The sequence below is a fragment of the Arachis hypogaea genome, chromosome 4, assembly GCF_003086295.3.
Source record: "Arachis hypogaea cultivar Tifrunner chromosome 4, arahy.Tifrunner.gnm2.J5K5, whole genome shotgun sequence".
Lineage (NCBI taxonomy): Eukaryota > Viridiplantae > Streptophyta > Magnoliopsida > Fabales > Fabaceae > Arachis > Arachis hypogaea.
Genome location: NC_092039.1, coordinates 116,335,404 through 116,352,800, shown reverse-complemented (window position 1 = coordinate 116,352,800; position 17,397 = coordinate 116,335,404). Strand labels below are relative to the sequence as shown.

The 17,397-nt window shown below is 32.9% G+C and overlaps 1 protein-coding gene, 1 long non-coding RNA gene and 1 other non-coding gene across 3 annotated transcripts; all 3 read left to right on the top strand.

Moving 5' to 3' along the window:
• Positions 1-635: 635 nt before the first annotated feature.
• LOC112795273 (subtilisin-like protease SBT4.14) lies at positions 636-3,962 on the top strand. Its single transcript, XM_072234699.1, has 3 exons — positions 636-2,629; positions 2,755-2,968; positions 3,358-3,962. The coding sequence occupies exons 1-3, from the start codon at positions 2,582-2,584 to the stop codon at positions 3,909-3,911; spliced, it is 816 nt and encodes a 271-aa protein (XP_072090800.1). The 5' UTR covers positions 636-2,581; the 3' UTR covers positions 3,912-3,962.
• Positions 3,963-8,216: 4,254 nt separating this feature from the next.
• Positions 8,217-12,106, top strand: LOC112797461 (uncharacterized). Its single transcript, XR_011881427.1, has 3 exons — positions 8,217-9,167; positions 9,279-9,362; positions 11,905-12,106. It is a non-coding gene; the product is annotated as an uncharacterized lncRNA (long non-coding RNA).
• Positions 12,107-15,861: 3,755 nt separating this feature from the next.
• Positions 15,862-15,969, top strand: LOC112798714 (small nucleolar RNA R71). The gene has a single exon (XR_003200313.1). It is a non-coding gene; the product is annotated as a small nucleolar RNA R71 (small nucleolar RNA).
• Positions 15,970-17,397: the final 1,428 nt, after the last annotated feature.

Below are 17,397 nucleotides of genomic sequence, written 5' to 3'. Positions count from 1 at the left end.
CATATAACAAATATGAAAGAAATCATGCCAAAATTTCAACAATGCTCATGCTATCAACTAGTCTACGTTATTATACTATAATTATATTTTTGTCTTCCATCATATGAAATTGCCATGAATTATCTTGGCATTTATGATCCTGAACATCAAAATGGTGTGATGACATAAATATGTACGTATTTATTAAATAATTTTCATCAGGAATGAATAAAAACATAAATTAAGAAATACATTTGAAATAATAAATTTGATTAAGAAATATAAATAAAAGGAACATACCTAATTGAAAGTTTCATATTAGTTTTGAAAAAGGGATTGAAAGAGAACGAATTTTACGTGCGAAACGAAGAACGGAATAAAAGTAACTGCTTGATCCAATTCAAATCGGTTTTTTTAAATAAACCATTTATATAAAATAAACCAATTTTTTTTAAACCATATAGTAACACGTGTCAGCCATCCAGAAACAACTTCACCCGTAGTCGACTGCAGGTGAGTTTTTGCCTAGAAATAAACCAGTTTTTAGTTAAAGCTTAACATGAGAGGTGTCAATCTCCAAGGCTGCATCTTTATATGAATAAAACTCTCTTCATCTTGGTGTGAGTAATCACTTTAATAAAATACTTATGGTTTTACCAAAGGGACAAAAAAATCAAAAGTTCATCTTATGGATACAGAGTGATGAGTACACTATTGGTACAAGAAAAAAAATGAGTCCTTCTTTTCCATGTTATGGAGTTAAAGTTCTAACTTTTGTATTCCTTTCATGGTTGGCAAAACATGAAGCAAGATCATAGGAGCAAAATACTTCAAAGCAGATGGAAACTCTGATCCATTAGACATACTATCTCCCATAGATGTTCTTGGCCATGGCACTCACACTGCATCAACAGCAGCAGGCACCCTGGTCCCAAAGGCAAGCCTTTTCGGCCTGGCTAACGGGACGGCCCGCGGCGCAGTCCCCTCGGCCCGGCTGGCCATTTATAAGGTCTGCTGGACATCCAGTGGATGTGCAGATATGGACATACTTGCTGAATTTGATGCTGCCATTCATGATGGTGTGGATATCATTTCAATTTCCATTGGTGGAGGTGATCCTAGCTATGTGGTTGATGTTATATCCATTGGCTCGTTTTTCGCCGTTAGTAAAGGGATCCTCACAGTGGCCTCCGCCGGAAATGATGGCCCGGATATGGCCACCGTGACGAATACTGCTCCGTGGATTGTTACAGTTGCAGCTAGTGGCATTGACAGGGCTTTCAGGAGCACTGTGATTTTAGGGAGTGGAAAGAATGTTTCTGTAAGTTTATTTCTTATGCCTTCTAAATTTTCTTGAAATAAGAAAAAGAAAAAGAAAAAGAAGAGTATTTTGGTTATTAATTTAATTAATCAACTTCTAATTTCATAACCAAGGTCTACTTATATAACTATGATGAATTTGAATGTAAGAGTACACATCAGAATTAGAAACAATACTAAAAGTTTATGCTTTGATTTTGTTTTGTCATACTAATCAGTGCAAAACTTCAATCCTATGAGTAGCCTTTAATTGTATATATTATTTTCTGATCACTATTTTAGAAATTTTTATCTAGTTTTTTAAAATTTCAATGTAGCTTAGATGCTGCACATAACTTGTGGCATGTATGCAACTTATAGCATTATAGAATGATTCACCTAAGTTCACCTCTAATTTGATCAGGGTTTAGTTAAATGAAAGACTAAATCATGTGTTATGTGAATATTACTATATTACTTTACAAACCAATTTGTATGATCAAATGGTAAATAATAAACAATATGACATGCATTCTGTTATTGAATCTTGAGAAGATTTGGTCATGAATTCATCATGTGTGAAAAGTGAAAACCCCAATCATGGAGGTTATGCAGGGAATAGGAGTGAGCAGTTTCAATCCAAAACAGAAACAATATCCTCTCATCAATGGCGTCGATGCTGCTTTGAACTCTGAAGCCAAGGAATATGCCCTAGCTTTTGCTTTTGTTCTTACCAATTATGTTTGTTCAATGATGATAGCAAAGAAGATCTTAATTAATGCATTGATATAGATACTGCTTTGGAGGTTCCTTAGATCCAAATAAGGTGAAGGGAAAGCTTGTTTATTGCAAATTAGGAACATATGGCACTGAAGCAATTGTGAAAGAAATTGGGGGGATTGGTGCCATAATTGAAAGACAAAGATATCTTGATGTTGCTCAAGTTTTCATGGCTCCTGCTACCATTGTGAATATGAGCTTAGGTCATACTATCACTAGTTATATACATTCCACAAGGTATAAACAAACAAACCCTGTTTAACTTTTTAATAACCACTCTTTACCTTTTAGACAAATTCCACACAAATATTTTAGGCACCAGAGGATTCTCCTTCTAAAATATGATAATATAATCTCTTCACACCCTTGTATTTTGTAAAATGTAATACTAAATCAAAGAAGAGGCTAATATAAACATGATAAATCAAAGAATGCATGCTGTATATTATATTACCAAAAGATTCAAGTTGACCTGAATTTCATGTTCAACTAAGATCACCATCAGCAGTGATATACAAGACCCATGAAATTAGAAAGCCAGCTCCATTTGCTGCTTCAACATATTCTTAAGGTACAAAATGGATGCAAGTTTTCAACCTTACACCGTTAGTTCTATATTTAATTTAACCATAAATTCGGTACCTAATTAACTGAGTTTTTGGTTTTGTTTTTCCTTTTTATAATACATTTGTGCAGCCTGATATTGCAGCACCTGGCATTAACATCTTGGCATCTTATACACTTAGGAGGTCAATCACTGGGTTGAAAGGGGACACACAATTTTCAAAATTTAATCTATTGTCAAGAACTTCCATGGCTTGTCCTCATGTTGCTGGAGTAGCAGCATATGTGAAGTCATTTCATCCAGATTGGACTCCTGCTGCAATCAGATCTACCATTATTACCACAGGTGAGGTTTTTTGTCTCAGTTTTCATTTCTAGGCTTCATAGTTTTATAATTTTGTGGATAAAGGAAGTGAAAGCAAAAAATGAGAACACTCCTTTCTATTGTTTTTATTATTTCCTTCAAAAAATCTTTACAATTCGAAACATGAAAATGAAAATTTGCGTGAGTTTAGTTTGAGTTTTCATTTTCTGTTTTTATTTTTTACTTTCTGTTTCCATTTCCAGTGTTTTTAGTTAAGATATTATGAAGGAAAAAGGAAACTAAACAAGCTTGTGTGCACTAGCTTAGTTGTTTTAACCATTTGCTAACATGAAAAATTAGCACAAATTAAAATCCATAAATCATAACATCATATCTTTTGACATTAACATTTCCATAATCTTTGTCTAAAGCCAAACCAATGAGCAAGAAAATCAACAATGAAGCAGAATTTGCCTATGGTTCTGGCCAACTAAACCCGACAAGAGCTCTAACACCTGGTTTAATCTATAACATGGATCACTTTGGTTACATCCAACTGTGCCATGAAGGTTACAGTGGTGCCACATTATCAGTGTTACTTGGTTCTCCTGTGAATTGCTCTTCTTATTTGCTTCCTGGTGCTATTGGCCATGATGCCATCAACTACCCCACCATGCAACTCATCTTGAAATCAAATAAAGACACAACAATTGGGGTTTTCAAAAGGACAGTGACAAATGTAGGTCTTGGTTCAACAATCTATAATGCCACTATCAAGTCACCAAAGGGAGTTGAAATCACAGTGAAACCAACCAGCCTTATATTTTCACATACCATGCAGAAGAAGAACTTCATGTTAATGGTGAAAGCTAAATCTATGGCAAGTATGAAAATTCTCTCTGGTCCCTTATATGGAGAAACTCAGTTTACTATGTTAAAAGTCCTATTGTCATTTATAGTCCATAAAATTGTCTTTGATAGTTGAAATATGACACAAATACAACCACAAAAATATATTTGTTTAGATTTTGAGAAAGGTATATATGGTAGAACTAAACTATTATATGTTTGAAAAAAAAATAATTCATTCTGTATTTGTGTATATTTATATGTCTTATTTCATATATTTTTAATATATATTTTATATTTTAATATAATTAATTAGTGTCTGATTTTTTGTATATATATAATATAATTGATAATAGAATATGATCAAAGATACAAATTTTTTATATTTTCAATTATTCTAAATGAGGGAAAAAATATAATTTTTATTTCTTTATTTCAGTATTTATGTACTGTCAGATCAGTTTGTCACAATTATTAAAACTATCACAATCTATAACTTAGCATTTAGTTCTTCACTACATAATTCTAGATAAATTTTTACTCTCATAATTTCTTATCTAATCCAAGGATTAAATAAAATAATTTTTTTTGCAAAAGATGTTATTTAGGTCTATTACTTTTATGAAATGGAATATGCCATGGTAAAACAGAATTGGAAGCTCTTTTGTAACATTTTTTTTTAACTTAAGAGATCGTATTTAAAATTATATTTAAGGTAACGGCAAATATCTTCAATCCCAAGTTACTAGCAATACTAAAGATCTATTATTCAAGAGTCGCATATACTTTCTCAGAATTTACAAAAACATAACACATTCTAAGTAGTGTTCATTGCTCAACAAGAAGATATAACTTACATCAGAATCACATTCACTTTGCATTGTATCTCAAGTGAACTCACTATGTTTTATTTAATGGAACCATTATTCTTTGCGGCTAGTGAATTTGATTCTTCTGAACTACTAGATTTATCTTCAAACTGTATGGGAAGCCTTTTAGGAGAATGCGAGACAGGTTTTAGAAGAGACGGTATTAATTCAAATGGTCTTTCTAACATCTCTACTACTACTTTATTTATAGATGGTCAATTCTTTGGATTTATTTAAATACACTATAGACTTACTAAAGTAATTTTCATTATCATGTCATTTTCTTTCTCTCTGCTCGATAAACATCTTGCAAGAATATTAAGTTATTCTATGTTTTTATAGATCTAATCTAAAAAATACATTTCACTAGTATGCGATATTTCACTATCATAGTTCTTTTTTTCATTAACTACTTTTAGAATTAATATACTATAACTGTATACATCTGGTTTGTAATAAATTTCGCTATGTGTTCTACTAAATACTTTTGGTGCAATGAACCTTGGAGTTTTTCTTGCTCCCAACATAGATACGACACTTTCATCATTTTTTATATATTTTGGCTAGTCCAAAGTCAACAATTTTTTGAGTAAAGTTTTTATCTAAAAAAATATTTTGAGACTTGATATCAAGATGTAAAATTTTTATATTACATTGAAGATGTAAATAATTTAATCCTCGAACAATATCAATTGTGATTCTATACTATGTATTCCAATCCAAATCACAAACAATAACAGAAAATATTTTTTTATAAATAGACTTATCCAAAGAGCCATTAAATATAAATCCTAATCCTTAAATGAGTGTTCTTTTGTTTGTCTCAGGACAAAATTCTAAAAATGAAACAATATTCACAGGAGTTCTATCAATAATAATAATCTCATTTACAAATTCTTTTTCTCTTTCTTTTAACTCTTTAAGTACCTTCACTATTACCTGACGACCATCAATCAATCTTGCTTTATACACAATACTATATCTCTCTTGTCCTATCTTCTCATTAAATGAATTTGTTATCCTTTTTAGTTCGCCATAATTATAGCGTTTGAGTCACGGAACGATAACGTTTTATGAAATGTTCGACATTGTGGTCAGGAAAGGTGCTTTTTTTCTTCCATTATGTCATCTTCTGTAGTAAACTAAAACACCTCTTAGGATTATCAGAATTAATCATAACCATCATGAGTCCAACACCTCCTGCTAGTGCACTTGTGTACGAGATGAGATGGTAAATAATTATAAACAATAATTTGGATCCTTAGGAAAATGGTCACAATGCAATAAGTCAGGCAACAAAGGAAAAAACCATCCAAGGTAACTTGGAAGAAATATTTACTATCCAACATCTAATAACTATCCAAATTCAGACTACATAGGCATTATACACATAAAGAAACATCTAAAATGCGAGCAAAATAACACATGAAGTCTTAAAAAAAATCCACAACTAAAAAAAGACACATCGAGCAAATTAAAAAATAACAAAAAAGACCCACACATTGGCACACCAACATCCAAAAAAGAGAAAAACAAATCTAAAACGTTACAACCAATGCCAATCTAATTTCATATTCAAACATCCAAAATACAATTAAAAAAACCAGTGATATAATCTAAATTTATACATTATCCAGCTGATCCAAAAAATACACATATAAAAGCTAATCTAAATTTGGGCCTCAATATTCATTGCAAATTTAAAGATAATGATCTTGCATTGCACCTTATCCATCATAACAAAGTCTATCAGTTTAGTTTTGGTACTCGTTGGATTGGGAAGGAGCTTGTTATTGGTTTGATATATTCGATCAAAGAAGAGATGCTGATACATGTGAAGGGAACGATTGTCTTTGGGATATACACCAATCTGGACGATGCTGGACTTCTGGTCCTGACAAGAAACGAACTTGCTATCCATGGAACAGAGACATGTACTTGATCTTTATAAAAACTAAAGTGAGATCCGTGCACAAAGAAATAAATTAATTATATTATATAATATATTTTAATAAGTATTATATTATTTAAAAATTGATTACATAATATATAAATTAATGTTAAATTTAAATTGTTTATATTAAAATTATTTTATAAAATATTTATTTGATAATTTGTATATAATTTTATATAATTATTCAATTAAAGTAATATAAATTAAAATATGGTTTATTAGTTTAAAAATTAAAATTCATTTATTTTTAAAAAAGATATAATAGATCTTTTATATTAGAGTTGTATAAAATTATATTTTTATTTGTTGCTTCTATTTAATATAAATTAAAATATAATTTATTAGTTTAAAATTTTAAATTTATTTATTTTTAAAAAAGACATAGACCTTTTATATTAGAGTTGTACAAAATTATATCTTCATTTATTATTTTTATTTGCTTTAGTTGTTATACTTTATCTTCTTATATGGAGTTATTTGCCTTGAAAATAATTAAAGAAAAGTTAAAAAAAATTTAATAAGAATAAAAAATACCAAAAATATAATATATTAATTATATAATCATGATATATTTAAATATACTTAAGTAAGAAGATGTGTTAAATTTGAATTTATTTTGGTTTTTAAAAATATATAAATGAGAATAAAATACCAAAAATATAATATAAAATTATGAATTAATTTAGTAATCATGATATATTTAAATATATTTAGTAAGAATATATGTTAAATTTAAACTTATTTAAAAGAGTAAGATAGATATACTATTAATATATATAAGTTGTAAAGTTTTAATTTTTATAACTGAAATTTTTATAATTACTATTATCATGACACTTTAAAGTATATTTATTGTATTTAATTAGTATTTTATGTTTTAATGAATAATAATAAATAATTTTTTTTAATTTTTCTAAAAATCTTTGCTAAAAGATGATTATTGATTTCTAAGTTTTGTCAAATTATTAAAGTTGTTGATGTGATATCATTAAAAGAAAAATACATGACTTAGATTTATTATATAAAAAATTGGTATTAATTTTTATATAATATAAATAGATAGATAGTGTTTGTTAGAATAAAATCCATATACTTGGTGGATGGGTATGTATTTATATATGTGGAATAGATTATATCATTGAATATTATAAGACCCAGGATCTTTGAAAGAGGGATATCATTAGCTAAATTTTAAATTCAGTGCTTCTGTAGCTTTAATTTCGAGAATTTCTCTATTAAAGAAAATTAAAGCAAGGTTTGGTTTATTGAATTTGAAATAAATTGATATTATTATCCAATTTTATAATTATTGGATTATTTTCTATATTTGAATCATATAGTTGGTAGTTGTGAAATAAAAATTTTTTTTATATGATTTTAGACTAAATAATTAATATTTTAGAATATTGATATTGCTATTTTGAAAAACAGAAAAATTAAGTATATTATTTCTAATTATTTGATTTGGGTATTTTGTTAAAAATAATTTGTAAAAGTGATGAGTAAATAGTATTTTTTATATACAAATAGTATTGGATTTAAATTAGATTTTAATTACTATATTATCTCTATTTTAAGTGAAATTATTAAATTGCCCCTAACCCTGAATTTTGAAAATGAAACCCTAATCCCTCTAACCCTAGCAGCCGCCACTTAAACCCTCCCCCAAGAACCCAGCTGCAAGCAGAACACGCCATTTTTTTTTCCCTTCCTTCCATGAACCCAAGAATCAGAAGCAAAAGGGAAGGGAGGCTGAGCTGCGGCGAGGAAGGGAGGAGGGAGCTCACCGCCGCCGCGCTGTGTAGAGCCGCCACCGTCATTCCTCAGTTTTCTGTGCTTTGTCAACGCCACTGCGCCGCCGCCGAACCTACCGCGCCTCGCCGTCAGTCACCGCCAACACCCACTGTTCCCCCTCATAACCTCACCCTCAGATTTCATAAACCCACACACACCGAACACACCCACACACATGGTGGAGAAGAGATCGGGCAGAGAGAGGGAGGGCGTTGGCGAGGCGCTGCTGCTGAAGCCATTGCCGCACCCTCGTCGCCGTTCTACCATGGACGCCGTCGGGTCAGTGAAGAGGGAGGATTAGGTCGTGCGAGAAGAGCAGAGGGGGTGCACCGTGGTGCTTATGCCGCTGTGCCCCTTGCCGCAGCGCCGCCGCCGTTGTTTACCACCGCAACCAACCGCCGTGGGTCCTTTACCGTTGAACTCGAAGGAGGAGGGAGGCCGCCCAGTCACACTGAGCAGGAGAGACAGAGAGAGCTGAGGCCGAGCTGAGGGTCCAACCACCGCAACCAGCCGCCGTTCACGTCACCGACGTCGCCTCCGTCTGGTCTGCCACCGGTCCGATCTGAGGAAGAGGAAGTGTGATCGGAAGAGCAGGCAGGGAGCTATCGCTGCTGCTGCCAGCTCCTGGGTGCCGCTCAAGCCGCCGATCCTGCCGCCCAAAACTTTGCTGCCATTGCTGGAGAACTCTGCCGTCGATCCACCGGAGCTTCTGGCCGCCGCCAGAGCTGTTGCTGGGGCCGGTTCAAGATCGCAGCTGCTTCGTGTTGTTATTCCGGTAAGAAATTATGTTTCGAAAGCCCTACGTTAGTGTTCTTACGTGTATTAAAGCCCTTACGGTATTAATGTTCTTAGAGTTTAGTAACTGAGGTTGCTTGTTGTAATTTAGAGTTGGTTATGCTGCTGCAAAAAAAAAATTCGAGTTGAGGTGAAAAGAACTTATGAGGCGTTTGGATTATGAATTTGCGTTGAGGTAGGGGTGCTTTCCAAAATCTATGTTTTATGTATTGGAATTATTATATATGGATATGGTGTGAGATATTGTGTATTTGGTGATTGTATCGGCCTTATGTATGATTTGATTTGTCTCGATCGATTATGAACCTTTGTTGGTTGGTTTGTTGTGCGGTTTTGTGAAACCGAATGATTTCGAGTTGATTCCTTTAAAGATTTGAGGTCGAGTTTAATCCATCGAGAATTGATTTGGATTTAGTTGATTTTCTTGATAATGTGAAATATCAAATGTTCTTTTGAATTCAGCCTGGTTTATTTTAAATGATTTGGTTTAGGACAAACGATTTGTTACTGAACCGTTTCTTTAAAGCTTTGAAAATGAGTTAAATCGGTTGATATTGATTTGATTTGAAATAGTTTCCTTGAGATATGCCACTGAGGCGACCGATGGATTTAGCGTGATTTTGAATTGAGTTTTGGGTTCTGGACTGTTGAAAATGATTGAGGAACGATTTAGTTGGGACCCGAACCGGGTGGCAAAGTCCAAGTTTTAGGGAAGATGCTGCCGAAATTTTTATAAAATCCGAGGCTTTATTTGAAATGTTATTTGGGAAACTTTGAGTTTAATGCCTTTCCTATTACTTGGAGGATTGTGAATTTAGGGCTTCTTTTACTAACTTTACTTATATCAAATTATGAAAAAGTGATGAAGCTATGCTTTGAAAGAATTACTGAAAAGAGAATCATGATTTCTCCTTATTTTCCAAGATGAATAGTATGTCTTTGGGTACAAGTTATTCGAAAGAGAATTTTGCCTCGAGGCTGTTTTAAAAGGTAAAACGGGTTTATGTTTTCTCTATTAAACATAAAGATTGTCCATTGGAAGAGTTTTCGTGGTTTTGAAAAGGATTTGGGTTTCGATTGATGAAGCTTATTATTCTGACATTTTAAATAAGCTTCCGAGTATCTTTGAACTCTAGTTAAACACAATAAAAATGATTCTCTTGGTAGTTTGAAACGCTTTAGATTTAGTCGTGGAATTGAAGCTGGTTTTATTAAGTAAAGGAAATGGCTTTGTAAGGAGTGATTGATTTCATGACTCGGTTTGGCTTAGATAATATTTTATTACTCAAATCGAAAAGCCAAGGTTTTAATGATTTTAAATGAACTTGGTGAAATGAGTTATGTTATTCTCCCCTAAAGACTTGGGACTCTGTCGAGAAACTTTGTTATAAAATCCCATTGTGGGATAGATGATTTTGAATGTTCCCAAAATGAATCTTTAATTTTTCATGGTTTTGGAAGTTTTAGAAAGAGGATGCCGAGAGCGGCTTTGTTTTAAAAAGGGAACTCACTTTGAGTAAATTTGGCTTATGAGCCTGAGATGATTTGAGAAATGAGATCTTTAAAGCCAAAGCTAAAAAGAGTTGAAATTTGATTTCAAAGTGAAATGGCTTGAGAAAAGTGATTTATGGCTTAAATGCTGGTTTTATGAATTTGATGATGTTGAATGGTGGAAGTGTTGTTTTGTTATGGGCCAGAATGGCTATGTATGATTATGAATATTGGCTGATTCTGGATTGAACCGTGAGCCGGAATGGCTGTGTATGATATTGATTTATGGCTGATTGCCGAATGAGTTATGGGCCGTATGGCTGACCATGAATTATGAATTTAAGCCGGATGGCTGAGATGGATGTTGATCCATGGTTGGAACTGAATGAATATATGTTTGAGATACCTGGGTAGTAGCAAGGGTTGTGGTTTGTCTCACTTGCTCCAGGTAAGAGACTGTGACGCTTGGGTAGTAGCGGTAGTAGTGGTGATTCCACTCGCTCCAGGTTGAGCTTTTAAACACCTGCCTGGATAGTAGCCGCAGTAGTGGTTATTCCACTGGCTCTGGGTTGAGCGGGTAGTAGCAATGGGGTTGTAGCTCAAACCTACTTGCTCCGCGAAGGGTGTTTTTGTCCATGGTTAGCTACCAGGACGTGTCGGGTTGCCTATATAACCGACAGATGATATCATCAGCCACTAGGGACAGGCATGCATCATATGCATCTATGTGACATTGTTTGGGTGTGCATATTGTACTTGGTTTGCCTATGTGATTAACTGCTAATTGTTCTACTTGCAATAACTATTTGTTTGTGTTTGCATCTTCCTACTTGTGTTTGCATTTGGAACTCTGTTGGATTGTGGTGGATTGGTTGTGATTGGATTGTTTGGGCCTAGGACCGTGGTTGAATGAGATGGACCGATGGTTGATTTCGGTTTTGTGGTTTTGGTTTGGAATAAGATATGAAAGGCTATTTTGGATCAGTATAGATAAACCTTTTTGAAAGGCTTTGATGTTTTGAGAATTGAACGGTTCCTCTTTCAGAAAAGATTTCCGGCTTTACTTTTATTGTAAACTGTTGTTTTTGAAAAGAGGCATAAGTCTGTTATTAATCACTGGTATGGTTTATCTTCATGTATCCTATTACAGTAATTCCCAAAAACCCTTTACTGAGAACCCTTTCGAGGATGATGTTCTCACCCCCTTACATTTTTTCCCCTTTCAGGATATGGGCGCAGAAGTCACGAAGAGTTTATTTAATTGTTTTTGAGATGTTTTGTATTGCTTTAGATTATTATTTATTGTACCCTCGCCTTTATCTTGATATATTTTGTAAGAGGGATAAGGATTGTATTAGTTAATGTTTGCAATATTATTTGTATATATGTATGTATATATATGGACGTACTCTTTATGAGTTTCTGTAAGTTGTATGGTATGTGTGGATATTCGTTGTATAGTAAGAGTTTTTTTTGGAAGCGGTATTGCGATTTAAAGATTTTAAACAGGCTCATATTTTAGTATTAAATAGTATAAGTGTCGTCGTAATGTCCGAGCTATCAGAGTTGCGCAGCCGGAAGCGTGAGCTTTGGTAGTTAGGGTGTTACAAACATAATCCTAATATGAAAGTTAAAAATTGAATGTCTATCTAAATTTTTATTTTGTACATATTTTTTAGTAGAGTAAAATCAAATTTTAATGTTTTTAATTCTAGAGTGTAAAATAAGATTTTTTAAAATATTTATAATATTTATATTGTCACAAGATAACAGAATATTAGATGTATTCAATGTGTAATCGGTAAAATATATTTTAACCATAATAATTGAGAGCAATAAAAAGCGGCTGCAATGTACTCAATTTCGACAGTGGATAAGGCAATAGTTGCTTATTTTTTACTTGACCACAACATTGAGAGATTTACTAAAAAAATAACAGATGCCACTTGTGCTTCTTCTATCAACTCGATCCCCAACAAAATTTGTATCACAGTAACCTATTAATTAAAATGAATCAATTTTTGGATATCATAAATCATAATTAGTGGTACCAAACACTTATTAGATCATTTTCTTTACTACTAAGAGATGAGATTCTTTGAATTTTGATTGGAATCTTGAGCACACTCCAACACTTTGAATGATATCAGGTCTTGACGATATAAGATACATTAAGAAATTAATCATCCCTCTATAACTTGTCTCATACACATCTCTAGCATGTTCATCTTTGTCTAGCTTGATGTTTAGATGCATAGGAGTTCTCATTGGTTTAGCACAATCTAGCCCAAACTTTTTGACAAGTTCCTTAGCATACTTTTCTTGATAAACAAAAGATGCCACCTACTATTTACTTAATTTTCAAGCCTAAAAAAAGTGAGTTATTCCATCATACTTATATCAAATTCACTAGTTATAAACTTAACAAAATCTGCACACAATTCTTCATTAATAGAACAAAAAATGATATCATCAACATAAACTTGCACAAGAATGAAATAATCATTGAAATTTCTAATAAATAGAGTGGTGTTAGTAGTTCCTCTTTGAAAATTATTTTTCAACAAAAATGAGCTAAGTCTCTCACACCAACTTTTAGGAACTTGTCTTAAACCATACAAGGCTTTAGTAAGTTTGAAAACATAATTTAAAAAGGTATTATTTTCAAATTCAGGAGGTTGAGTCACATAGACCTCTCTATCTATTATTCCATTTAGGAAGGCACACTTTACATCCATTTGGAATACCATGAAGCTACAATGAGCCATATAGGATAAGAGCAATCTGATGGCCTCCATTCGAACTACAGGTGTAAAAGATTCATCAAAATCAATTCCCTACTCTTGATCATAACCTTGAACAACGAGTCTAAGTTTGTTTCGCACAATGGTTCCATCTTCACCCAATTTATTTCTGAAAATTCATTTTGTATCTATAACTTTCTTTCCATTCAAATAAGGTACAAGGATCCATACTTGATTCTTTTTAAACTGTTGTAATTTTTTTCTCCATAGCCAACATCCAAGACAGATCAACAAGTGCTTCTTGGATATTTTGAGGTTCAATCTTTGAAATAAGAACTATATTGCTTAATTTAGCTCTTTTTAAAGATAATCTTGTAGTCATACCTTTAGAGGGATCACCAATTATGAATTCCTCTGAATAACTTTTCAAAAATTTTCATTCTCTTGACCTTTTAATTTAGGTTGATGATTCATGTTCATCTTGATTAACAATTGCCTCAGCTTCAGAATTTTCTACTACGATAGGAGATAATTTTATATTGTCTCTTATAGAATTGACATTCTCTGTACTTTCAGGTGCAGTTTCTTGTGAACTCGAATTTGATTGATTTACTTCAACAGTCTTGGTTACTTCAACTCTAATTCCTAGACTTTTATCAATGTAAACACTGGGAATATTGTTAGATTCACAGAATGTGACATGCATATTCTCTTTAACCGTCTTAGAGTTCTTATTATAAACTCTATAAGTCTTGTTATTAGTGGAGTAATCAAGAAAAATACTTTTATGTATTTTTAGATCATTTTTTTTAATTTTATTTTAAATTCAGTATAAAGCACTTGCATCCAAATACATAAAAATATTTGACGTTAGGAGGGTGTCTTTCACAAAATTCATATGGTGTTTTCTTCAAAAAAAAATTTATGAGTAATCTATTTAGAATGTAACTTGTATTTACAGCTTCAACTCCTAAGAATTTAGAAACATCATATTTACACAACATAGCTCTAGTAATTTCTTGTAAACTTCTATTTCTCATTTTCACAACACCATTTTATTGTGGTGTTATAGGACAAGAAAAGTTGTGTGATATGCCTAGTTCATCACAACAGGATTCAAAATGTTATTTTTTAAATTTTTTACCATGATCACTTCTAATTGAAAAAAATCTTTAATTCTTTTTCATTTTAAATCTTCTTGCTGAAATTTTCAAAAATAAAAAAAGCTTCATGCTTATAAGGTAAAGTTTGCTGAACCCATGTATCTAGTTTACTAATGAGCAAGGGAGGTTCACCTTCTCAAGTCTCATTACCAAATAACTTGGCATTCAGCTTCATGATGGCTCCTAGATATTGAACAACTTACTCTCCAGTTACATCTTCATCCTCTTCAGAGGAAGAATGGTCTTCAGAGCTCATAAATGGCAGAAGGAGGTTTAATGGGATCTCTATGGTCTCTATATGACCTTCAGATTCCTTTGGGTCCTCAATAGGAAACTCCTTCTTGCTTGAGAGACGTCCCATGAGGTCTTCCTCATTGTGATTCATGTCCTCTCCTTCCTCTCTAGGTTCGGCCATGTTGATTATGTCAATGGCCTTGCACTCTCTTTTTGGATTCTCTTCAGTATTGCTTGGGAGAGTACTAGGAGGAGTTTCAGTGACTTTCTTACTCAGCTGGCCCACTTGTGCCTCCAAATTTCTGATGGAGGACCTTGTTTCACTCATGAAACTTAAAGTGGCCTTAGACAGATCAGAGGCTATGTTTGCTAAGTTAGAGGTGCTCTGCTCAGAATTCTCTGTCTGTTGCTGAAAAGATGATGGAAAAGGCTTGCTATTGCTGAGCCTATTTCTTCCACCATTATTAAAGCCTTGTTCAGGCTTTTGTTGATCCTTCCATGAGAAATTTGGATGATTTCTCCAAGATGAATTATAGGTGTTTCCATAAGGTTCACCCATGTAATTTACCTCTGCCATTGCAGGGTTCTCAGGATCATAAGCTTCTTCTTTAGAAGATGCCTCTTTAGTACTGTTGGATGCATTTTGTCATCCATTCCGACTTTGAGAGATCATGTTGACTTGTTGAGTCAACATTTTGTTCTGAGCCAATATGGCATTCAGAGCATCAATTTCAAGAACTCCCTTCCTCTGAGGTAGACTTTGAGAGATCATGTTGACTTGTTGCGTCAACGTTTTATTCTGAGCCAATATGGCATTCAGAGCATCAATTTCAAGAATTTCCTTCTTCTGAGGCGTCCCATTATTCACGAAATTCCTCTCAGAAGTGTACATGAACTAGTTATTTGCAACCATGTCAACAAGTTCTTGAGCTTCTGCAGGCGTTTTCTTTAGGTGAATAGATCCACCTGTAGAATGGTCCAGTGACATCTTAGAGAACTCAAATAGACCATAATAGAATATATCCAAAATGGTCCACTCTGAAAGCATGTCAGAAGGACACCTTTTGGTCATCTGCTTGTATCTTTCCCAAGCTTCATAGAAGGATTCACCATCTTTTTGTTTGAAGGTCTGAACATCCACTCAAAGCTTGCTCAGCTTTTGAGGAGGAAAGAACTTAGTCAAGAAGGCCGCGACCAGCTTATCCCATGAGTCCAGGCTATCTTTAGGCTGTGAGTCCAACCATGTTCTAGCTCTGTCTCTTACAGCAAAAGGGAAAAGCATGAGCCTGTAGACTTCAGGATCTACTCCATTAGTCTTAACAGTCTCACAGATCTGCAGGAACTCAATTAAAAACTGGTAGGGATCTTCTTATGGAAATCCATGGAATTTGCAGTTCTGTTGCATTAGAGCAAGTAGTTGAGGTTTCAGCTTAAAATTGTTTGCTCCAATGGTAGGGATTGAGATGCTTCTTCCATCAAACTTGGAAGTAGGTGTAGTATAATCACCAAGCATCCTCCTTGCATTATTGTTGTTAGGTTCGGCTGCCATATCCTTTTCTTGTTCGAAAATTTCAGTAAGGTTATCTCTCGATTGTTGTCATTTAGCTTCTCTTAGTTTTCTCTTCAGAGTCCTTTCAGGTTTCGGATCAGCTTCAACAAGAATGCCTTTTTCCTTGTTCCTGCTCATATGAGAAAGAAGAGAACAGAAAAGGAAGAGGAATCCTCTATGTCACAGTATAGAGATTCCTTTATGTTAGTAGAAGAAGAAAGGAATAGAAGAAGGAGAAGAGTTAAGAATCCAAACACAAGGGAGAGGATAGGTTCGAATTCTTGAGATGAGGAGAAGTGTTAGTAAATGAATAAATAAATAGAATAGGATGAGAGAAGGAGCAATTTTCGAAAATTAGAGAGGGAAAAGTAGTTAGGTGGTTTTGAAAAAGATAAGAAACAAACAAAAAGTCAATTAGTTAGTTGAAAAAAAATTGAAAATCAATTTTGAAGAGATAAGAAGTTAGAAAAGATATTTTGAAATCAAATTTTTGAAAAATATATTATTTGAAAGGATATGGTTGAAAAGATAATTTTGAAAAAGATTTGATTTTTAAAATTAAATTTAATTATTTGACTAACAAGAAACTAAAAGAAATGATTCTAGAATTTAAAGATTGAACCTTTGTTAACAAGAAAGTAACCAACTTTAAATTTTTTTGAATCAATCACATTAATTGTTAGTGAAGTTTTCGAAAAATTGAAATAAAATTAAGAAAAAGATTTTGAAAATTAATTTTCAAAATTTTTGAAAAATAGTAAAAAAATGAAAAAGATTTGATTTTTTGAAAAAGTTTTGAAAAGATAAGATTTTTAAAATTGAAAATTTTGACTTGACTTATAAGAAACAACTTATTTTAAAAAATTTTGACTAAGTCAACTCAAATTTTCGAAATTTATGAGAAAAATAAGGAAAAGATATTTTTTATTTTTGAATTTTTAATGATGAGAGAGAAAAAAAACACAATTATGACCCAAACATGGAAATTTTGTATCAAAACCCATGATGCATGCAAGAACACTATGAATG

Coding starts and splice junctions, on each gene's coding strand:
- LOC112795273 (XM_072234699.1), top strand. CDS start 2,582: ATGAAATTAGAAAGCCAGCTCCATTTGCTGCTTCAACATATTCTTAAG. Junction 2,630..2,754: donor TGCTTCAACATATTCTTAAG/GTACAAAATGGA, acceptor ACATTTGTGCAG/CCTGATATTGCAGCACCTGG. Junction 2,969..3,357: donor ATCTACCATTATTACCACAG/GTGAGGTTTTTT, acceptor CTTTGTCTAAAG/CCAAACCAATGAGCAAGAAA.